Source organism: Pholcus phalangioides, unplaced genomic scaffold (assembly GCF_987345545.1).
Source record: "Pholcus phalangioides strain wild (caught in Gottingen) unplaced genomic scaffold, Ppha-v1.0 ptg000022l_1, whole genome shotgun sequence".
Lineage (NCBI taxonomy): Eukaryota > Metazoa > Arthropoda > Arachnida > Araneae > Pholcidae > Pholcus > Pholcus phalangioides.
Genome location: NW_028301615.1, coordinates 40,152,447 through 40,177,914, shown reverse-complemented (window position 1 = coordinate 40,177,914; position 25,468 = coordinate 40,152,447). Strand labels below are relative to the sequence as shown.

Below are 25,468 nucleotides of genomic sequence, written 5' to 3'. Positions count from 1 at the left end.
AGGTTTTTTCCAGTGTGCAACAGCTGGCCTCCCTGTACAATCTAACTAAAGAAATCTGCGATCAGATGGCAAAACGTGTCATTTTTTCAAAATTTCATGATGGCAAATTTGTAAACAATATTTTGCTAAAATGGGATAATCCGGCTTTTTGACTGATTACAATTTGCCTCCGTTGTTTCCTCATAAACTGAAAGAGAAAGACAAAATTTTGACAGACTCTGGAATGCGAACAACTCAATTTTTTGGGAAAAGAGACTCTTATGACATTTTGCCATCTGAGCACAGAAATATCAATAGACTTTTCAGTTAGTCAGTGGTGTTTTATTGGTTGGGGCTCCCATGGGGACCCTGCAGGGTTCTGATCCCAGTGCCCCCGAATCAAAAAGGATCCTCAAATAATCAAAAGATTTCACAAATGAAAAATTATTTCTGTCTTAAATTCTGAATTTTTATTACCAAATTCTAGAATTATTTTCAGTCATTTCTTTTTCATTAATTTTCAAATATTTCTGTAATGGATTTTAGCCTTTTTTCATTAATTCTAGAATAATATATTTTTCTTCTACTTATAAAGGCTCATTTTAATTTCAAAATTACTTATTTCTATTAATTCCAAATTCTCATCAATTCTGAAATTCATGATTAATACTTTTGTATCAATATTTTGCTCAGCATTTCTGTGAATTCTGTGACAATATTTGGATGCTGACTTCTCTCCCCCCCCCCAAATTTATCAAATCATGGCTCAAGAGAGCCCCCAAAGAAATTTCTAGGTTTCAGCCTAGACTGTTGAAAGTTTGATGCCATTGAAATCAGTGGCACAACAAAAAGATTTATATCTGAATTGTAGTGGATTCATATCACCCATGTCCAGTGATGGTAACCTCGTCAAGCAAAATTTCCCTTTTGACTAAATTTTTCCCACGGATTCCGAAAATTGTCCTGCTATCTATTGGTGGAAATATGCAGTTAAGTATTTTACATTAGAAAAGCATAATTGTTTTGCATTTATACTTTTTGTTTGATGAACTCTCAAAATTTCCCATGTGGACCAATTTTTCCCACGAGTTACAATCACTGCCCATGTCAGATGCTGCTGCGGATCAAATTTGGGTCATGACTAGGGATACGTAAATTTCGCAAAAATTTTTTTAAATCAGAAATTTCGTATTTATTCGCAAAAAAAAAAATTCAGATCAGAAATTTTTCATTTATTCGTTTTCAAAGAAACATATGATCAGTGTCTTCTGTCACATCTGTATCTTCTTGATTCCGCAGGGTTGAAGCCCAATAATGACGAATATGCTGTATAATCACGAGACACAAATAATTCCGGCATGTTTACTAATGGCGCAAGTAAATAATCGCTGTATATAAGTGGGATTTATTTTCTCTCCTAGTGAAACTGCGAAGTTTGAATTTTTAAAAAATAGAAAATGGTGTTTTACGGGAGACTCAGGCCGTGCGTCGCTGTAATTAGAAATCGCGCTAATCTAATATATTTCCAAGGTGAAATTACACGAGGGAGAAGACACTTCTCGCATTTAAAACCCATCTTTTTAGTTACAGGTTTGTTCATTTACTTTTTGTTTACTATGAAGCTTAAATCGTGTTGCACATGTGGAGGGTAGGTAGGCCGACACGGCTCTAGCCTAGGCCACGACTTGGGTTGGTGCTTAGGGCGCGATCGCACCGGGCCGCAAGATATTAACGGGATTAAAACACGTCGAGTATGTTTTTTAATTTAACTGCCTAACGCAACTCTAGCTTGATATATTTCCAATTTACTGGTGCAGTACATGTGTCATATGAAAAACCCATATTACACAAACAAATATTGGTTAATTCCCAATATACGACATAGCTTTTTGTCGCCAAGTTTTTGACCACGTCGAAACAACGATATGTCGCCATCACCATACTCTTTGGCACATGTTTTAAACCAAGGGGGGTTCAACCTTTAGGAGAGTGCCAGCCACTTCATTGGTTTGAAAATGTAACCTGGGCCACTTGAGTAATCTGAAACAGCGCTGCAGGTCACTTTAGTGATTCGTAAATGTGCAGCAAATCACTTACGCTGGGGATGCAATTAGATGCATGGTCAGCCGGGACGAGCACACATTTTGGCACCCTCCTTTTAATGTTTAAAGAGAGGTTAACACTATAACGCCCATGTCGGCCGAGTAGGTTAATGCCCGTAACCACCTCAACTCGACCCAGCTAGGGGGTATGGGTATGTTTGGGTGGGCTTTTATCACCAACGGGGAAGAAGATGAAAGCTCTTGTCAGAGGCGGGAACGGAAAAGACAACTGCAACGCTCTATCAATGGGACTTTAAAAGCTGATGTACTAGAATGCTCCTTGAGAATGGACTGATTATATCCAAGTAAAGTACTGCCTTCCTTACTGACACAGTAGACCCTCTCACACAATAGACCTGTAGGGATCACACCTCCTTGCACTCACACTCATGTATACCAGTCTTTTCGTTTATAGAAAGATAAGGGTAGTAAATGCATGTTACAAAGAGATAATACTGTGAGGAAAGGGGTGTGTTTTCAGTAGACAAATTATCTCCCGAAAATCCATTGAAATGAAAGGGTGAACGTCAATGCAAAGGTTAGCATGAATAGAAACTCATGGAGAAAGAGTGGGGAGAGGGAAAGTGGGTGAAATTTGGACGAGTCCACTTCAAACACAAAAAACTTGGTATTTTTGCAAACCTCCCAGGTTTTCTATCTGGGCATTAAAGAGTTAAAAGGTGAAATTTGTGTCCCCCCGGCATGGGCGAAGATACAGGGGGGGGGGGGATTATACGACTGATCTAATGCATATATGAATTGACATCATCGTGTCCCCCCCCACCAGACTTCCAAGTCAATCTCCGCCTATGCCACCCTGAAGTGCCAGACAAGACCCAGATTCTGGTCTGGTCTAGACCGCCTATGCCTCTCGGCACCTGAGGCATCAGACCCACCTGTTCCCCCTCCAGTCATGGCCCTGTACTCAAGTGATCTATAAATACAGTGTGGATTCTTTACTTGAGTGATCTATGAATGCAGCATGGATGCTCACTTGAGTGATCTATGAATGCAGCATGGATGCTCACTTGAATGATCTGTAAATGTTCTGTAGATCGCTTGAGTGATCTGTAAATGTTCTGTAGATCGCTTGAGTGATCTGTAAATGTTCTGTAGATCGCTTGAGTGATCTGTAAATGTTCTGTAGATCGCTTGAGTGATCTGAAAAATGTGCTGCAGATCTCCAGTGATCTGTAAATGTACCGATTAGTTCAGTTCCACTCTGAGGGGCACATTTGGTCCACAGACTATAAGTTGAGCAAACAATACTGTTGATTATTGATTCTCATCATTCCGTTGGTAATCCTATCAAATAGCGTCAAATTGGGTCTGGCAATAAAAAAAAAGTCGCCAAGCATCAGTATACAATATATTGGGAATTAACTCAAATATTTAACATCTCGGCAAACGCATGCTGACTAGAGCATGGAGTATGAAGAAATCAACCTTAATACAGGAACAGCTATGTATAATCCCTTTTGGCGATGCGTTGGCAGTTTTTTTTCTTTGGCTAGGAAAACAAACAAAATTCGTGACAAGAAATCGCCAAGAGTGAAACAGAGTCATGCTTTTGGACGTCTTTATTGCCGTAGAAAAAAACATCTCCAACGCATCACCAAAAAAGGGATAATATGATGGCTGTTGAAAATGAAAAAAATGGCAATAACAATCGAATGACAAAAATAACATTCTCCAACTGAATAGGGGATCAGATTAAAAATATAACATCCTAGACCAGATACAGGATTGCAAATAATAAAAATTTTTAAATAATAATACAGTCGAATCCTGGTATAACAAATGCCAAGAGAACGGAGAAATCACTTTGTTATAATGAAATTTTGCTATAAAGGAATTCCATTGTTCCTATGCAAACTTATCTGGGGAATTAGAAATTTTTGCTATAACAGTATTCATTAAAATGGGATTCGACTGTATAACCATCCCTCCTGATATTTAGATCTCGTCAGGAGGGATGATAAATAAATATTTTCTACAATATAAATATAAACCCGGACACTCTTTAAAAAAGCTTCACTGGTCAAGAAATATTTATGCACATTTCTCAAAAATTATCTGTACGGGAAAGCGTAAAGAATTCAAATTCATTTATCACAATATTCAAGGTATCACATAAATTATACTTCTGACACACATAAATATTTAGTAGTAATCTTTAACAAACGTCTTTTGTTTGCACATCACTGCTTTGAAATTATCAAGCAAGCCAATGGGCCAAAGATTCCAGCCTATGAGCCCAGTTGCAGTAGGCCTATATGAAAGCCCATGACTGCAGCGAGCTGTTAAAAATTAGGACTACTTCTAAACCATACATGCACCTTCCCCACATTCAGGGTTGGTCTTATTTTGCCCAACCTCAAAAAACCCACCAAAAATTGCACCTTAAAACTGCACTTACTCGCAAGCAGTATGCTTTCTAATGATGTTATTGGGGTCATTCAAGTATTACATCAGCATCGATGGGGGAGGGGGGTGTTTCAGGTTTGCTGACCTTTGATTTGTGGGGGGGGGGGGTTGAATGGTGCTTAGATCATCAACGATCATTTATAAAAATTAGGAACATTCTTAATGACATCTTTACTGAGTGTGCCAAAAAAATGAGAAAATCCTTTCTCTAGTTTGTGGGCACCTGAACTAACATTCTCTCTATTAGTGAGTCCTCTATAAAGCCACTTTAGAGATCTCTAAATGTTCTGCGGAGCCTTCAAGTGATCTGGAAATGTCCTGCGGATCCTTCAAGTGATCTGGAAATGTCCTGCGGATCCTTCAAGTGATCTGGAAATGTTCTGCGGATCCTTCAAGTGATCTGGAAGTGTTCTGCGGATCCTTCAAGTGATCTGGAAACGTGTCCGGCCCACTTAAGTACTCTAGAAATGTTTTGCGGACCACTCAAGTGCTGTAGGGATCTGCTGCATGTCACTCAAATACTTTGTAAATATGCTGATCACTCAAGTAATCTAGGAATGACCCACAGGTAACTTGAGTGATGTAGAACTGTAGTGCGAGCCGCTTAACTACTATAAAACTGCCACGTGATTTAAGAGATCTATAAATGTGCCACAGGTCTCTTAAGTATTCTGGAACTGTGCTGCGGGTCAATTAAGTAATTTGTGAATGTGCTGCTGGCCTACTTGAGTATCTGAAACTTGCCATGGGCTGCTTAAATGCGCTGGAATTTTGCCACGGGTCACTTAAGCGATCTGTGAATGTGCCGATTAAATCTTCATTTTTATAAAATTAGGTTTGAGGGGGCTATTCACATTAGAGGGCGGCATTTGGTCCGCAGGGTCATGAGTTTCACACGTATGGCTGAGAGGGCGATTCACAATGAAAATCTTGAAGAGAAATGAGAGTTAAGAGAGTTGAAATGAAAAATTAAGAGTTCTTAGCCTTCAAATAGCATTGAAATTAACAGAAATTTCTTACAACAACATATAAAGGAATTTTAATTTTTTTCTTTTAATATTTTTTGTATCAAGAAATAAATTTTTGATTGCCTGGGGGGAATCATGAGCCGCCCCATGCCTCCCCAGCGTACGTCTCTGATCCAAATATGCGTTAGAAGGTAGGAGTAGAGCTGACAAAGGAGAGGGTCAGAGTTTTGCTGATAAAGGGTGGAGGGGGGCCAAAAAGGGATAAAAATCTGCTTACGTAATACTTGAAAGGCCCCATTGCATTGTCATAGTCTGAAAAAATGCATCAATAAATCTATATTCAATGCTATTTAAAATTATAGAAGTAGAAGAAAAACCCTTGAAAAAACCCACCAAACACACACATTACACCTTAGAACTGCACTTACTCGCAAACATTTTGCTGTCTAATGGTGTTATTGAGTTGCCATACTCTATCTAAAGAGAAATACATTATTAAATCTATGTATTCAATGCTATTTAGATTATAGGGGTCGGGCTGAAAAAAATCGGTTTGAAAAAAAACCTATTTTACAAACCCATTATTATAATAAGATGTAAAACGATTTTGCCCCCTCCCCCGCCCCAAAATTTCCTGTAATGAGCCACCACTGATATAATAACTACATAAATAATTGCCATATTAGGTCTATCGCAAGGTCTATTATATTTATGTAGGCTACAGCATATATAATTTGCTTTCCTCATGCTCCAGTATCATAAACCTGAAAAAACCCAGTGGGTTGGGTTTTTGCCAACCCTGTCACATTCCCCTGTGGAACTTCTAACGAATTGGAACATGGTGATGTATGTGTTGAATGTGTGTGTGCGTGTAGTGAACCTGACGTGAAGTTTGTTTCTGTGTAATGCTTGTTATGTGTAGTGCTGCCATTTGCCATCAGTTTTTCTAATTATGAGTGAAGTTTAATGATAGAATCATTGTATCATTGTGTGCAGGCCTGTTGCTCTCTGTGATGAGACTGTATTAGGACTGTAAAAATAGATAAAAATAAGTTGGCTACAGATCATGGCTTTCAAAGAGAGTATTTCTGTAGAATTTTATGCTTTTGTGTAGGAATACTTGCTTCATCATTGACAGTGGCATAATTGTAGGAAATGCTTAACAGGCTATAGCCCAGAGCGACAAGTTCGGAGAGGTGGCAAATTTGAGGAATGCATAGTCAGAAAATTGTTAGAATAGGGGAAGGGTGGCAAAATTTATATAGCCCACCATAGCCTCTGCCTGTAGTGTGAGGTTCAGTGAATGACCAAAAGAATGCCCTAGAGCATATGCAAATATATGAATGGCCAAACAAGTTACCTAGATCAGAGCCTGGGCCTCGACTGGTCTTACAGTCAGAGATTGACCTGTGTGAGCATAAGTGACCAAAAGAGTGACCTAAGGAGTATGTAAGCATGACAGTGACCTAGAGAGTGTGCAAGCATATGTTGGCTTACTCATAAAACAGTTAGCAAGCAGCAAGCATGTGAGTGACCAAAGGATTGACTTAGAGACACTGGGCATAGTAGTGACGGGGGTGGGGTGTGGATGGCAAATGGGTTATAGCACAAGTTCACAAGTTGGCCGAATTCGAGAGAAATGAGTGGTCGAGAAAATTACTCTAGATGGGAGAAGGTTGGCTCGAAATTTGTGTAGCCCACAGGCAACAAAACCATAAATCCACCGCAGATTGTCAATGATAAAATTAAAAAAAACGGAAGTGTTGAATTTTTTTTGTTTCATTTTTTTACATGCCACATTGGGCATGTGGTAAAAAAAAAAAATACATGCTCCGAGTATGTTGGTAATAGATTTGTCCAGCACTGATGTGTACCGATGAAAGGCCTTTTGCCCCAAGAAAGCCCCTTTCAATCAACTGCGGCTACATAACCCTTTATAACTTAGATCAGTTTTTCAATTGAAAAATTATGCGTTGCTTAGAAATCTGGCAGATACCTATATATTTTTTTCTTAATTCGTCAAGTTATGTTCATTGTTATCAAATGTTAAATGAAAAAAAATTAACCCTCATATAATTCCTTGTTTTTTGCTAATCATGTCCTATTAGTTTGTATTGGCATGATTCATTACTGAATGAATGAACGCCAGAACTTTGCCACTGGACTTAACCTGTTGCTGAGATCTCTCCCAGCCCAGCTTCATGACAGAGTCTGGAACACTTTATTTTGTGTCAGAAAAGAAAAAAAAAGAGCAAACAAAAATGTGTTATTGATTCATTACTGCATACTTACTGATGAAACTTTTAATTTTGTAAAAAGATTATAAATTAGTAACTTTTGAAGTTCAACAAAGCTTTTGTCTTAGAAAAAAAATTAATTAACCTGTCATTATTTTCTAGCGAGGAAGAATTTCCAGGTCGTGTTACAGCACCGCAGTTTTCTCACATCATCAGACTTATACTCAAAGGACTATTACAAGATACTGGGTGTGCCTCGTACTGCTAGCCAGAAAGACATTAAAAAAGCTTATTATGAAGTAGGTGATATTTTTTTTTCTTTATCGTTCCCACATAAGCGTTTTGAATTTCAAAATTGTATCGCAATGGCACAGTTAAGACCCGATTTTCCCATGGGTATCATGGGCATTTGCCCAGGGTTCCATGTTTTAGGCTACCCAAATTTATGATCTATATATATATAAAATTGATTTTCTATCTGTGTTTGTGTGTATGTCATAGGCAGAGATAGACTTGAAAGGTGGAGGGCATGGTCATTATTGCTGGGGGGCACGGTGATGATGATGTCAATTTATATATACACATATACATTAGATCAGTTGACTCCATCTTTGATGCTGGAGGGGGCAATGCCCCCCGTATCTACGCCCATGGTGTATGTTCTCTATACAAATATACAATTTTGAACCAATTGGCACCAAACTTTGCATATATATGAAACAGGGCCCGAATTGGATGATAGGAGTGAAATTAGTCTTCAAATTTTTTTTTGGATAACACTGGAACCTTCGCCACAGATATATAAATAAAAAATCAGAGGTTGCAACAGGCAAATTACCCACTAAGGTGGTTGGGAAAAAGGTAAAAAATAAATCTTTCTATACATGAAATTGATTTTCTATGTGTTTCTGTTTGTATGTTCTCTATACAAATTTTATTAATATTTGTATTTTATTTTGAAATAAAATGTAATTTTAGACTCAATTTTAGACCGATCTTTGCTAAATTTAGCATATATACCAAACGGTGCTCGACTTGAATGATAGGCTAAAAGTTTGTTGGAGCTGAGCAAATACCCGAAATGTGCCAAAAACTGTCACACAGCTATGGTTCCTGGACCTCAATGATCACTTTCGGAATATTTACTTTGGTTACAGTGGTTCTCAAACACATCTCATCTGTTGTCTTACACTTATCATATTATACACAAGGATACAACAAACAAACAAACAAAACAAAAATCTTATTGTGTAATATAAAATATCCATTGGAGCAAGTCAACTCTCTTAACACCTTGTTAGTAAGGAAGCAAATGGATTTGATTGGCCTTGGTAAGTTGTGGGCTAGAAGCCAGCATCAGTTTTATTGGGCCGAGCTCACTCGCTCTGGTGGATCTGATGAAAATATTCCAAATAATGTCGTGTGGGGGAATATATACAATTAGGGACCACCCATGTTATCTCGCTTAGCACTTCATTTGGTGAGCAACATGAATACAACAATAAGAGTATGCACTTTGTGAACATGAAATAATAGAGAATTGGAATAAAGAGAGGAAAATAATTTAAAAAAAAACAACATACATTTATATACATGCACCCATATATATAACTGCCAGGCCGAGTCGACTCGCTCTAAATCTATTTTGGTGAGCTATGTGGGATTAGTTTAAATGGGGATTGTCTGGAGGAGGACTTAGCTGAGGACTAGCTTTGGTTGACTCACTCTGGCTGGTCATATTCATAGAAAATGAAACCGAATAACTGTAAAAAGTGTTCATGGGTGGGGGGAAATGAGGGAAGCATATGAGGGGTGGAGGAGGAGAACTTCATTTTACCCATTTCCCCTCTGTAAAAGTAAAAAGTTTTATAAAAAAGTTTTTTTTCCTTCTATATTAGTGTTAGAATTTTGGAGTAAAAAAATCTTTTTACCTTTAAAATTGTTGCCTCTTCAAGATTGCCGCCTGTTGTATTTACTCTACCCTCTAGTTTCTAAATAGTTACTTAAAGTAATATGGCCCACTGATTGATGACTAAAGATGCGCCAGGTGCAAAAACTTGTGGGCATGTAGAAAAAAGAAAAAGTGCAGGGGCGAGACGAAAGAAAAAACCATTATGTGGGTAGTCTACACCAGTATCATAATGACATTGGATTATCTCCGTACAAACTCCATTTAAAATTTGTTAAGCACTCATGTTCAATTTCGACAATAATCTAGAATTGGGGATAATAGTATTATAATTATGTGTTAATTTAAATGTTAATAAACAGAAGATTAGGATTATTTTCCACTTACGTACTCTTTAAGCCTGTATGAAAGGTGGTCAAAACCATCTAAATCTATGAACATAAACATTGCGGCCCATTCACATTTAAAACATTTTCTTTATATGCATGTTTAATTGTAAAATGACTGATGGATGATTCAATTGCCATATTTTCTCTATGTATTACCAAGCTGACTATATTTTATAGCGGAAATTACAGAAAGTCCACATCTATACACCCAAAAATATGGGACATTGCCAGTTGTGGGCAAAAATTCTTAATTTATTGCTGAAAACTGTCTATAGGTGGGAAATTGAGGGCTTCTGTAAATCTTGGTCAATTATAATGATTGCATGAAAATTGTTTAACATTACGAAAATGTGTGTCCAGTAAATATCACAAATTCATGGAAGCATCATTAAAAAAGCTCGACATTTTTTTGGAAGTGTTGGACACTGAATGATAACAAAAAATGAAATTATGCCTTATAAAATATGAGTGATATGATCACCTTATGTATTACTTGTTATTTTGATTCTTATTATGCCCATAAAAATGTTTAAACATTTAAAGGTATGTTTGGGTTAAACATACCTTTAATTAAAGGGTTTACCTACCTAAAAGGTTACATACCTACATTAAAGGGTTTAAAGCCTTGTATTTGTTTGCCGGATTTTTAAGAAAATGTGCTAGATTTTCATGAGAAAGTTATAGGATTTTTACCTTGTGGAGGTTGGCAGGTCTGAATAAATCTCTGGAAGCACAACAGTTTTCATGGTACAATGTTCTGAAATCACATTGTGTGATAGATCCTAGGTGTCTTTCGTTCTAGTTACATGACTTTTATTTGTTCTGCAGCTTGCAAAGAAAAATCATCCAGATATTAATAAAGGGGATCCTGAAGCAGCAAAAAAATTTCAAGAAGTTTCTGAAGCATACGAGGTGAGTTTTGTTTTCTTCTCAGCATATCGTGAGATTTATTTGTACACTGCTTTTAACATTCAGCAAAAATGACATGAATTCAAAATTTTTAATTTATCTGTCAGATGTGAGGTGAGACTATTCTCCTGGATGTTAAAAAAATCGGAGAACAATTGAGAGTATTCATTTTTCTTTTAAATAATGAAAAAAAAGTTTTTATTTATATTTATGTGAAATATAATTCAGTTTTCAATGCCTGGAACATTTAAAACAAAACAGTTTTTCACATAATTACCTCATAATGACAACATTTAGTTCAAGAATGTTCTCAGAATATTCTCATGGCGAGAGATTTTAAAAGTTTGGTTACGAAGATTTTAGAAACTCTAAACAAAGTTATTTCAAAATTAGATTAATTTTCAGAAATTAGTTAAAAGCAAAGAGTAAAACCAAGTTGATTGACAAAGGAAGCTATTGTTATAGCTTCTTCACCTTCATTCTAAGAAGATACAGAACTGTTATTTTCTTCCATGTACATACACTTAAATTTTGTATCACTCATATTTCTTTGCAAGTTTTGCAATTCAGCCATAGTGGTTTTATTTTCTTGCTTTTAAAGTTTAATATTGTGGGCTACAAACTTTGATATTCACTGTCTTCACAATAGGGAGCGAGACGAAGAGAATATCCTTATCGAGGAGAATATTTGAGAATATTCTCTAGAAAGACTATTATAAATAACTTGAGAATAATTCGAATCATTTTCAATAAGAATATTCTCCAGTAATTTATAATAGCAGTCCTTCCCCCCCCCCCCCGAGAATATTCCCAAGTTATTTATAGAGATTATTTGTTATAATATATGTTATTACAAATATTCTAAAGAAGAACAGTTATAAATAACTGGAGAATATTTTCATTGAGGAGAATATTTTCTGAAGGACTATTATAAATAACTTGAGAATATATATTATTTTTGATAAGAATATCCTCCAGTAATTTATAATAGTAGTTTTTCTGGGGAATATTCTCAAGAATATTATATATAACTATATTACAAATGATTGGAGAATATTCTCATCAAGAATAATAAAAATTATTCTCATCATTTATAATAGCCCTTCCAAAGTATATTCTCCTGAAGATGAGAATATTCTCAAGTTGTTTATACAGATTATTTATTGTAATCCATGCTATTACTAATATGTATTCTTGAAAATATTCTCTGGAAAAGTTATTATAAATAAATTGAGAATACTTATTATTTTCAATAAGAATATTCTCTAGTAATTTATGATAGCAGTCCTTCTGGAAAATATTCTCCTCTATGAGAAAATTCTTGAGAATATTCTCCTAGAGATTATTCTCTAGAGTTTTACATCTCTAATCTATCTTATTCGAAGGTCTTAAGCGATGACTCAAAAAGACAGCAATATGACCAGTGGGGCTCTACAGGTGGTTTCGCTGGCGCAACTAGTGGTGCATCAGGGTTCCAAGATTTCGCGTCTTCCATCGATCCGGAGGAGTTGTTCAGAAACATATTCCAGGATCTTGGATTCCGGAGAGGATTTCCTGAATCTGATTATGCTGAGTCTCAATTTGGATTTGGCTCCCACGAGGTGAAGTGAAAAATTCATTTATTTATGGGAATCACATGATCTATTATGGTTTTCTCCCTCCCAATTTACAAACATCAGTTGTTTTTCATTTGTAAGAAAAATTTCCAATGTAATAAAATTATATTGACATTTCATCGGAGGAAATACTCAACATTTTAAATAAAAATGTGATTCTTATAGGTTAACATGAATCTGACTTTCCAGCAAGCAGCCTGTGGTGTGAATAAAGATATTGCGGTTAATATCGCTGATACATGTCCCAGCTGTCATGGATCTCGCTGCCAGCCAGGTACAAAAGCATCGGTTTGCCCTTTCTGCAATGGTACAGGCATGGTAAATATTTTGAGTTTCGTATCTGTATGCATGTTTATATATTGGTATGAGTTCATTTATAAGCATTCTGTTGAAACGAATGTTTGATGTTTCATGATTGTTATGCATAAAAGTTGGGTTGTGTCTATTATGCTATGTACTCTCCGTTGGAGAGAAGGCTGAGAGAAATTACAGCATTTTGAGAATTTTTTACACTTGTTGCTAACCTGGTTGTTGGCCACTTTTTCCATCCATTTTAGTAGCTGCCATTCTATCAGATTTTCTGGAAGGCTATTAAATTTTTACTCAAATCACTTCTCCAATTGTGGAAAATTCTTATATTTCCCATATTTTGGCCATTATTGCAAAAAAAAATCCCCACTTTTAGGGGAATAAATTATTCTTAAAGAATTTACCTGGAAAAAGTCTGTTATCTGATGTCTGTTTTTCCAAAAATGTTAATTATTGCCATTGTGTCAAATCATGAAAACTAAATACAGGGGTCTGTCCAGACTTTTTGCACAGGGTCCTGTTTTTGTGAAAATGTACCTTATTTTTGTGAAAATGTACCTCATTTTTGTGAAAACGTTCAAAATAGCAGTGAAAGTAATACTAATTAAACAGCAACCTCATTTTCCTATTTCATTTCATTTTTATTATCATTTTCCTAGTTTTGGATGCACTCACAGCTTGTTTGTGTTTCTGGCTATATATATGCTTGTTGACACATCGTCTTGGGTGATCACCAAATTGCACCCCTTGGTCAATCCAGGGTCCCTTATCAAAAAAATGTAGAACATATTTTGCAAAGAAAGCCAGATGCAGAAATGCTGTAACATAGCCAACTGTGAAGCTTCTCAAAACGTGCGATGTTCACCAAATTCGGTATTTTTGGACCCATTTTTCTAGCTTCTGTAGATGAAATTTTCTTAAAATCCGGCTCTACCGACGAATTCGTAGCATCTTTCAGCGCTTCCGATAAATCAGCAATGTCTTCCACCGCTTTCGACGAATCGGTAATGTCTTTCGAAGAAACGGAATTGTCTTCCGCCACTTCCGATAAATCAGTCATCTCTTCCGCCGCTTCCGACGAATCGGCAATGTCTTCCGCCACTTCCGATAAATCGGTAATCTCTTCCGCCGCTTCCGACGAATCGGCAATGTCTTTCGAAGAATCCGAAATGTCTTTCAGCGCTTCTAATAAATCGGTAATGTCTTTAGGCGCCTCCGATAAATCGGTAATGTATCGCGCCGTTTCCAAGGTTTCGACAGCGTGGTTCGAAACCGATGAAGGAAGCAATGTTTCAGTAATTTTTTCCGGGTTAGCACAATTGGAATTATCTGTATCTGACGTCTTTTTGGTGACATTTTCAGATCCTCGTTTAAAAAACGATGTTATGGAGTTGCATCCCCGAACGTCAGTTGGCCGTATTTTTTTAATGTAGTAATCACTATTCCTTGAATTTCCACCTGTTGATGGTCGACCACGCTTCATATTAAATTTTCAAAAATGAAAGCGCAATACTGGAAAAAAAACGTGCACAAAAAATCCAATTCTACAATAAGCATCAACTACGCCGATTTTACGACTAACAAGAGGTTGTGATTCAAAGACCATTTGAGGAGAAGTGCGGGGCTAAAGCGTTTGCATAATGGCATAGGTTGTGCGATAAAATATCGGACGCGGTCAATCCGTGGTCAACCAGCGGGATGTCCTAACAAGAAGACTAGAAACAAGGAAAGCCCTCTCAAGGTCACGCTCTTTCTCCGATCGCCTTTTCAAGGTCATGTTTTCCGGTATCCAACCAACAACTTCTATAGATAAGATTACTCATCTATGGGGGAGGGGGTGGTGGTGTGTGGCCATGCATGCTTAAAAAAAAAGATCAATGGCTTTCTATTACGACTAGGGTCATAACTGATAAGAATTTTGTCGCACAGCAGTCGCAAAAGTTCGTTTTTTACGACGTAATTTTCATGAAGGGTTCGTTTTCTGGAATTTTGTGATGGATCCGTTTATTATCCTCCAAATTTTGTGAAGGGTCCGTTTTTTAGCCCCGGAATTTTGTGAAGGGTCCGTTTTCCGGACCCAAATTCCGGCTGGACAGACCCCTGAAATAGTAACAAAATTTTGTGTGCGGATTATAAGCTGTTGCGAATCGTACACAGGAAATTATGGTGGATGAGTGTTATTAGTCTCCAGTGAATTTGGTATGTTTCAGCAACTTCTTATATAATGATAATTGTAGTACAGTGGAACCTCCCATAATGGACACACCTTGTTAGTGGAGACCTTCTGTTAACAGACACTTTTTCATGTAGCAACAGGCATTTATTTTACTACCTGTTGCGGACAGAATGTTTGGTTCCAAGGGTGCCTGTTAGCAATAGGTTCCACTGTATCAATGACATTTTAAAAATTTGTTTAAATCTTAAAAAAAGCAAAATCTCCAGATATTTAAATTTTGCATCCACCAGGAGACCATCAGTACTGGGCCATTTGTGATGAAGTCAACTTGTCGAAGGTGTCATGGCACAAAGTTACACATAAAGAATCCCTGCTCAACCTGCGGGGGAAAAGGCACCACTGTTCAGAGGAAAAATATTACTGTTCCTGTTCCAGCAGGTACACACACATCTACATTTTTGATTCTGTTGAAAGTACCTTTATTACCTTTTTTATTTTATGGGGATCAGTTTTTTTTTTAAAATAATGGCAACTATCTTATCAAAATTATTTTATCTATTAGATATACACAGAAAACATACATGGTTCTAAATTGCACTAGCTTTCAGTGCAGTCACTACCATTTTGTCAAGGGTGTTAGTGATGCTATAGATGTTTGATGGCATTGGCGCTGTCTAATCCAGTGTTCAACTTTTTTGCATGTGTGAACCAGTTAAAAATGAATAAACAATTGCTGTTATCCCATTTCTGCTGATCTGTGACATTGTTAAACTATTTCACTGATTCACAAGTATAGGCACCTTTGCTCTAGTGCAGCATTTCTCAACCTTTCTGAACCCGGGGACCAGTAGAATGTCTGAAACAATTCAACAAATTTACAGCATGAGTAGTGTACATGCCATATAAAATACAGGACATTTGAATGTAGGAATATCCATATTTTGTAGGACTTGTATTTTTGGCCATCCCAACTATTTCATACAATTTTTCGTTTTTTCAACGAAATTTATTTGGTTTTGTAATGTTCACTAAAATCTGATATATAAATGTGAAAGTATGTCTGCCTGTTCTTTATACAAATCTACAGTTTTTGGCCAATCGTTGCCAGATTTTGCATGTATACCAAACAGGACCGGTATTGAACCGTAGGCTACTTCAAACGTTTGTCAGAGCTGGGCAAATGCCCGAAAAACTGTTGGGCAACAATGGTTTTGGGGCCTCAACAATTACTTTTGGAACGTTTGCTTCAGTTACCGTGGTTCCCAACAATGCGTTTCAGACGTGTATATGCCTTTACAATGGTTAGTCACATCTTTAATGCTGCCAGTATAACAGTTTATTCCTTTATAAGGGTTTGTCACTGTTCCAATCCTCCCAGTAATTGAAGAAAACTTGGGAAGTGACAGGTATTTTTGCTTGTTTATATACAGGGTGTCCTGTAAGTGCTAATGTGGCTTTTATCTCATCAACCGCCCATCGTAGAGGTAGAGTTTCAATTTAAAAAATGCTTAAAAGGCATTTGAATAATATCCGCTGCACAAGCTAGACATATGCGCGTGTTAGTAATCCCAAAAATTTGTACATCTACACACCAGATGGAAAAACAAAAAATATTGTGTATACATATATAATTTTTTACGGGGCGGGCAACGTCGCCGGGTATCAGCTAGTAGTAAATAAAGATAATTTCGTAGGTTATGAATTATATTATGATATTTGTGACTACAAATATTCATCTCTCATATTTGTCATCATATCAATGTTTTTTCCTTGAACATATTTCAGCTTACTGCAATTTCCAGTAGCCTTTTATTTCTCGTATACTGGTAATTTTTCAGCAGTTTTGGTAACAATGTGTGATTTTGCAAACTTGAGGAAACATTTTGTGACAATGGGCAATGTCCGTATTTGTGTGTATTTAAGATCCAAATTTTCCAGATGTAATATGGTCAGTCAGTTATGGTGAATGTTTGTTTCGTGAAATACATTCTCATTCACTTTGATTTGCAGCAGCCTGTTGTTTGCCCACTCTTCAGTGATTTTTAGCCTTAATTTGTAAATTGCATTTCTTGGCTACATTTAGGAATATCTCATATTTAAAATTTCAAATTCCCACATTTTTCTTGATAACATATGGTTATCTTAATTGAGTGAGGGTCTGATTTTTGTTTGATCCCATATTAATCCGATTAATTAATTAATCCATATTAATTTCACCCCATTATTAATATCAATTGAAACAATTGAATACTTTTCATTCAGTTAGCGGTAAGTTATCAAGTCTGCCTTTGGACCACCTGTGCCATTGTCACGGACCATAGGTTGAGGAACGCTGCTCTAGTGCATTCAATTTTTATCTGGTTTTGTTTTTGGTTTCAAAAACATTATGACTATACTAAATTGGACAGCTCACTTGCGATAGGCTGTACTCTTGTCATTATTATTCATGCATATGGAACTGAAAGGGTAAGTGCTGTTGTGCATTCCTTTGCATACAGACGGCACATATTTCTCATGCTTCATGTTGCATATGTTGATGCTTATTTTTTTAGTTAATTGTTCACTGTTATGTGTGGATGTACACTCAATAATCCTTCTTACAAGCTTGTAAAGATTTTAAAAATTAGTTTGCAAATGAAAAACACGTTTAGAGAAATGGTACATTGTTTTGTACCATAGGACTTGGTCATAAAAATGTCTCTGTTTGTAAATTAGAAGTTCATAAAACCGAGTGTCAGCTGTGTATGTCAGCCTTGTAAATATTAAATTGTTATGTATAATTGTTTCATTAATACTCTTCTTTGGTATTGAAATTTTACTCTAGATGGAGCATTATTTATTTCTAAAAGACAGGATTCATGATAGAATTTCAATAAAGAAAAATTTTGTTTAAAAGTAAAAAAAATTACATGATTGTTTACTTTGTTTCAGGTGTCGAAGATGGACAGACTGTAAGAATGCAAATCACAAAATCTAAAGAACTCTTCATAACGTTTCGAGTAAGTTAATGAGTGGTTGAAGCATGATTTTGCTCGCTGATGTTGTTTTTGTTTTTTATTTGTAATAATGAATGAAATTAACATGAGAGCAGCATCTGTTCAGCAAATATACACTATAAGTTTTTTCTTCTCAATACGAAGCATTCACAAAAGTGGATTTTCCCAATTTTTAAGTGGCTTTTCCTTTCATCTCCATTTTTGATTTCCTAAATATTTTCCAGGTGACAAAAAGCGAGTACTTCAGACGTGAAGGTGCAGATATTCACACAGATGTTGCTATCAGTTTGTCTCAAGCTGCACTAGGCGGAACTGTTCGTGTCAAAGGTCTCTATGAAGAGTTCAACCTAAATATTTCTCCAGGAACTGTCTCTCACCAACGCATCAGGATTGAAAGCAAAGGCATAAAACGAGTCAACAGCCATGGTTATGGAGACCATTATGTGCACATAAAAATCAAGGTCCCATCGAAATTGACAGCTAAACAAAAAGCACTTCTTACCGCTTATGCAGAGCTTGAGAGCAGTACACCGGGAACAGTAGACGGGATCATGGACAGCAATTCGGGTAATATTTCATTTTTTTCTCTTGTGGAATAGAAATACATCATATAATAATGTGCATAAGTGATGCATTGCTCATCCTTGAGTATAAATTTAATGATTGATAATTGGATTAAAGTTATTTTGATATCAAACATGTTAACCCAAATATTGAGTTGCATTTAGCAATGTGGTGGATAGAAAGGAGGAAACATATTGAAAAACGTTTTGCAGAAAGAGGAGCTGCACTGAAATCTACAGGAGCGGAAAATTTTCTGGCAAAATCCAGTTTATACTTGTGCCGCTGTGGTGGTTGAGTGGTCATAGTGACGGACTCACGTCGTGAGGTCCCAGGTTGAACCCCACCGTCACCACAGTGGTGGTTGACTGAAGTTGGTTTTCTATGGTTCCCAACTTTAAGGCGTGAATGCGAGCCGATCTCCCCTTTAAAAAGTCTCGCCACAGAGAGCAACAGACCTACAAACAGTGCAAATTTTAATTCAATCATAACATCACTCACTTGACTTCTGAAATATGGATGGCAGCACTGAAAAATCAAACACAACACTACATATGCACTTAGACTGTTAGGTACACACAGTTACACTTCTGGCACAACTCACTAGGTAATAAATCGCCCATAGATAGTGACAGACCTGAGTTGTGTTTGGTTTGAAAGAAAAAGTTTATACTCATGTATAAGCAGGTTTTTTGTTTGAAAATTTAATCCTATTATGGGGGAGGGGGGGGGGGCAATCGGCTCAAATATGGATCAGTTTTTGAGGGGAAAATATCAACCTCAGTATTATTTCGCCCCTTTTAGCAGGTATTCACTAATTCTGACCCAGAAAGTGGGTTTCATTCGATCCAAGAAAAAAACCCATCTTTGCAGCATCATCTGGCCCAAGGGCTGAGCAATGCACAGAGGACTCCCCCCTGCTAGTGAAACACTATTGATATTGTAGTCTCCCTAGCTGCAGTCCCGGATTCCCAAATCCAAACTAAGTTTACAGGCAGCAAAGGAATAGACAAAGTCAGTTTTCTCAGTCAGAACATTTAATGGCTACACTTATTTACAGTTAAGATTAAAAATCCAAATTAAACTTTTTTCTTGTTAAACATCTAATTTTTGTTTCCCAATTGTAGTGTGTTTTGAATGCGTTTTGCAACAAATAAAGATCTCACCCAATGATCAAAGGCCGTCCAGAAGGCCTTTGATCTTCCTGCTAAAAGGCGTTTCCAAAAAAGTCACTCCACTCAACACAATAATCACACCAGTTTGTGGCCAGCCAATGGTAGCCATCTGGCATATCTGGCGAATAGATTAAACATGTTGTACACTATTACTTTCTTGCACACATTGGAGCTGTTGATAGCCGCTGTGCTGTGTGGGCATCATGCTGGTCTCTTATCGCAAGGATAAGTGTTCAAACACCCCATTGACGCATAGTGGTGGTCGACTTAAGTTGGTTATCTGTCGTTTTCCAACTTTGAGGTTTCAAAAATTTGACCCAGTCTCCCATTTAAAAAGTCTCTATGCAAAGAGAGCAGGCAAACTTTCAATGCGTTACCAGGGTCTGTCCAGCCAAAATTTGGATCAGTTTTCCGAACCCTTCACGAAATAATTAATGAAACCATAAATCTGAAATTTCATTTCTTTTGTGATAGATTAACTAGATTGCTTCTCTTCCCACAAAATTAATTATTTTTCCCAAAATTAATGATCCTTTTTACAAAAACAAGACCCTACAAGAAAAGAAAAGTCTGGGCAGTCCCCTGGTTACTTACTTGGACATAACATGAAAATTCAAGAATTAAGCATCTTTAATTCAAAATATGGAAGGCAAATAGTAGCACCAGCAAGAACATGAAACAAGCACAAGGTTCGATTCCCGGAGGAGGCAAATCACTTTTCTTTCCAAATATCTGTTTCGGCATTAACATCCAGAAAATTCAATTTCTTAGTAAGCACAATTCTGACAACATAAATACGTTACTGCCACACATGCACTCAGAAAACATATTCTGGCATGTACCGATTAGTTAGAAATTCCACAGAGGAATTTGCACGAGTTACATGTACAGCCATATAGTACTGGTAGCTATTGATATGATAGAAAAATATTATTGGCTGTCTCATTAAGTGTTGACTGAAAAATTTGAAAATAATAGAAAAAAGATTTTAAAGATATTGATTATTTTTCATTGTAGCCTTTATATACAATTTTTAGAATTTATTGACACCAACCATACAAAAAAGGGAGGGGGGAAGACAAAACATGAATAAAGGAAGACAACACAGTAGGATGGGGGGGGGGGGAGAAAATCAAAAGCAAATATCCATAATGGACCCAAGAGATCTATATATGATCTGCCTTGGGTGAAACCACAAATAATTTTATCGTTGGCAAACACATGCTATTGAAATACGAATACGCAACATTATAAATATGACACATAAATAATACAGTTTGATCAAACAATAGGCACAGTACAAAGTATGATTATTATTTTTGTCCAATATATATATTATTGTTTATATATATTATTGTTTATATATATTATTGTTTATATATATTATTGTTTATATATATTAATGTTTCTTTCACAAAATAAAACTCGGTTAAACACTTAGCGGATATTGGTGTTTCTTTAAATTGAATGTAATCTATAAAAAAAATTTTGAAGCGGTTTATGTTTCTTTCGAATTTTATATCATTACTTAATGTGTTATAAGATTTTGGTGCTAAATATAAAAATTGTTTCTGAATAAGTGTCTTTTTAGGTTTTATGATCTCATATTGAATTTCATATTGTCTTGCTTGTGTAGGAGTGTGTTACAATGTGAACCACTTTTGGTTTTTTGTAGAAACAGTAAAATTTGATATAAATGAAGTTTTTATGTACAGGATGATTATAAAAAAACTATCCCGACATATGGGCCCCTAACTATCATACCATTCACAGAAACTGAATGAAATTTTGGCATAAGGTATTTTGATGTATTCGCTCAAGAATGATGTGGAAAACAACAGTGTCACTCTAACAGTTACGGTTACAGTGAGAAAATTTCGAAAATATCAAATGGCGACACCAAGTTTTTTGTATTGGAATGTGATCTCCATTATGAAAAACCCTAAATAGCGTTCGAACGGTAACTGTAGCATGAAAATCACTGGCGGTAGATAGGCTAAAAGTGAGGACAACCAATAAGGACAGAGAAGCAGCATAAAATAAAGCATTTTGTTGTGTTTCACAAATTTTCCACATGACCTTGTGGAGGACTAATTAGGCTGGGATCTCAGCCAAAGAAACGGTGTGACGAATGAAACGAACATTAATGCTCTGGTGCACGGCAAAGTCCTTTTTACTTTTTCCTTGCCTAGCTCCGGGGATTTTCGTGCTACAGGTGCCATTCCAACGCTATTTAGTGTTTTTCAGTATGGAGATCGCATTCCAATACAAAAAACTTGGTGTTGCCATTTGATATTTTCGAAATTTTCTCACTGTAACCGTAACTGTTAGAGTGACACTGTTGTTTTCCATATCATTCTTGAGCACATACCTCAAAATACCTTATGCCAAAATTTCATTCAGTTTCTGTGAATGGTATGATAGTTAGGGGCCCATATGTTGGGATAGTTTTTTTATAATCACCCCGTATATCAAAATCTATAATCAGCACTGTAATCCATATTGGATGAATAATATTGACTAGATATTATAGTTAGTTATAGATAGTTGAAATATGACATCCATATTTATTATGGGCATCTTTTCTCAGCCAGCTCATTGGGCATTTTGCCTGTTGTGGCGTTGTATTTTCCTTAAATTATTTGTTATATCTCAGAAGTTTTCATTTTTTTCTCTTAAATGTGTCAAATTTTTAGGAGTGGGCTTATACGCAAGTTTTAAATTTTTTACCATTTTGGTGGTCTTCAAGTTTTTTTTTTGGATGGGGGTGTCAGCTTATACACAGTTATATACAGTACTTATAACCATAACATATTTTCTATAAATTATGCCCAGCATATATTCATATACGAGTGAGTTTTTTTTGTTCAAAAATTTGTTCCAAACTTGGGAGAGGAGGTCGACTTCTATATGTGCCAGTTTTTTTAGCGGAAACCTTGATCTCCAAATTGGGGTTTTGGTTGTCCCGGGGGGAATCAATGTAGATGTTATGGTAAATGTGCTAAATCTGGTTATTATACATAATAACCGTTATTATGTATAGTTGCTGAGCATTTTGGCAGGTTTAATAAATTTCCTTAATTTTATCACTTTTCCTGGCGATTATGTATAGTATTACCTAAGTGTACTCTGTCGTATTATCCAAGTGTCATTGATAAATTTTCCTACATTAATCACTTTTACTGGTGATTACACATAGCACCCAAGTTTTACTGGTAAATTTGATAAATTTGTCTGAATTTATCACTTTTACCAGTGATTATGCAAAGCACCCTCCTCCTAGCCGAAACATGGCCTGCCGCTCTGTCTCAATGAAGAGATATAATCAGGTGGTCAAAGACGTGGGCCATGTTGGAAAAATGTGTATAGCACTTAAGCATCATTAGTAAATTTGATAAATTTCCCAAAGTTAATCATTTTTACTGGTACTATACTACCCGCCGTTGGTAAAGTTAAGAAGTGTTAAAAAATTATCACTTTTTTACCGGCATACTGTATGATATACTATACATGATAATTCATACATGTATTGTATCATTATATCATGGTATGAATGTAAAATTTATCATTATATCGGGGGTATGATTGTAAAATTTATCATTATATCGAGGATTCGACTATAATATTAATCAAACATACTAGAATAATTTGGAATTTTTTTCACATTTATCACATTTATTAATTACGCTAGGGTATTATGCATTATCACATATAAAGGTGATAAATTTCAAGTATTTTTCAAATTTATGCATGCCACGTGGTTATTGTGCATAAATGTTGGTAAAAGTGATGTTTTCAGTATTTATCAAATTTACCAACACTCCTTGGGTATTATGCATAATCTCTGGTAAAAGTGATAATATTTTTAGAATTTATCAAATTTACCAGTGACGCTTGGGTATTATGCATATGCATTGGTAAGTGATAAATTTATCAAAATTACCAAGACAATTGGTAAGTATGCATAATAACTGGTTATTATGTATAATTACAGATTTATCACATTTACTGTAACATATACATGAGTACGGTTGATCCAGCTTATATTGTTCTCACTTAGAACATTTTCCTGCCTAGTACAAGTTATTTTCCCAGTCCGAACTCTAGCTAATTCTCATTAAGATTTCCTGCTTACAATGATTTTTCATGACTGTTTTTTGAAAAACGCTACAAGTTGGATGTATAATACAAGGATATGATAGTTATATTTTTTGTGTTATAATGTTTGTTCAGCAGCTCATTGCCAATAAGATACAATATGACATGTGATGTTATTGGTAATGCAAAAGAAAAATATAGGGATAATATCACATCTTTCTGTTTCAGGCAAAGTGGCCATGACTAGTGACAAGTTGGTTCAGCAGATCCGGAATATTTTGCATGGATCTGAAACAGATGATGAAGCTGAGAATCATTGCGATACGAAAAAGAGCAAACTTTAGTCTGTAAACACATGTATTATATTAAGCATAGCGTCCAAGAGAGTAAGTATATTGCAATTTGAAAAACAAAATAAGTCTGTCAATGGTTGACGCCATGTGAATGAAAGTAGAATCCCACTTATGAAAATCTTACAGATTCTGAATAAATGTATATAAATTTTAAATCTGAGCCAAAATTTTGATGTCAACTTCATTTTGTCAATATTTTCTGTCATCGAAATACAAATTTGCTTTTTATTAATTTATCCTCAATTGCTCAATTTTATCAACCAACACTTTTTACAAACTAATGTTCTGGCTCCAACCATATCACATTTCTTCGAACCTCTTTCCCATTTATGAATTTTTCAAATCCATTTGCTTTCTTAAAAACCAGCATCCAGATAAGGTGCAATAGCAAAGGTCAATAAGATAATTGACCATTGTTCCAAAGAATGTTCAGAGGTGATTTTTGATACCTGATTATCTGTTGCAAGGGTACAAGAGCTGTGGCAGTTGTGCCAAACTGCACCAAAACGGTTCTCTTGTCACAAGGTGCGTCAAAGTGCCGAATCCCTGTGCAGGGGATCCAGAGGTGTGTGTGATCACTCCTCCCAAGAACCGAATAATATGGGAGAAATTGGTCTGACCGTAAAATATGGGACAATCGAATGAACCTACTCAAAATAGATCGTCCCTCCTGACACGTTGCCCTGAATTCGTGCTTGTCTGACAGTCGGTACCAATCAGAGTATGAAAATGAGTGCTTCCAAAAATCTCCTTGCAGTGTACACACCATCTACTGGGTTCACCTTCCTGCATGTGCGTAAACTGTGCTTTGGCTGTTGGAGTCAAAAAATCTTTTTCTATTATATGTTTGTACTCTCACACGATGGTTTCTGCTTTTGTAAGCAACGTTCCCTCTAATTTTTTTTTTATTTTATTCTACCACCTCCAATCTTTTCTGTTCATTTGTGGTATGAAAAAAATAATGCAGGCGGTAAAGAAATTGGCTCATTCATTCGCATTCCATTTGGACGGTGTTTTTTTATTCTGACACAGATCGTTGTTTGGCGTGATGATCAGTTGGATACTAGCGTGCATTCCACATGGACTGAAGTGCTCGATCCCTCGCATCTCTCTCCATTTAACATTGTTCTAAGCACTTCTGCTCTGATTTGAGCCCTCCCCCCCACTATTGCTACTCTTCGTAGCGCTTCACAACGCAACAGGGGCTGGTGTGGACCTGGGTGAATACAGAGCAATAGTGCATTCAGTTTTTTATGGAAGATTG

At 36.2% G+C, this 25,468-nt stretch overlaps 1 protein-coding gene across 1 annotated transcript; it reads left to right on the top strand.

Annotated features, from left to right (window-relative positions):
• Positions 1 to 1,314: 1,314 nt before the first annotated feature.
• Positions 1,315 to 24,434, top strand: LOC149070431 (dnaJ homolog l(2)tid, mitochondrial-like). The gene is made up of 9 exons (XM_089249697.1): positions 1,315 to 1,569; positions 7,876 to 8,012; positions 10,840 to 10,923; positions 12,306 to 12,521; positions 12,702 to 12,854; positions 15,312 to 15,459; positions 17,953 to 18,020; positions 18,242 to 18,584; positions 24,080 to 24,434. Exons 1-9 carry the CDS (start codon positions 1,437 to 1,439, stop codon positions 24,193 to 24,195), a joined length of 1,398 nt encoding a protein of 465 aa, XP_089105823.1. The 5' UTR covers positions 1,315 to 1,436; the 3' UTR covers positions 24,196 to 24,434.
• The last annotated feature ends 1,034 nt before the right edge of the window (positions 24,435 to 25,468 follow it).

Excerpts from the sequence above, each read along its gene's own strand:
- LOC149070431 (XM_089249697.1), top strand. The coding sequence starts at position 1,437 with ATGGTGTTTTACGGGAGACTCAGGCCGTGCGTCGCTGTAATTAGAAAT. Across the intron at positions 15,460-17,952 it reads TACTGTTCCTGTTCCAGCAG|GTGTCGAAGATGGACAGACT; the intron begins GTACACACACAT and ends ACTTTGTTTCAG. Across the intron at positions 18,585-24,079 it reads GATCATGGACAGCAATTCGG|GCAAAGTGGCCATGACTAGT; the intron begins GTAATATTTCAT and ends TTTCTGTTTCAG.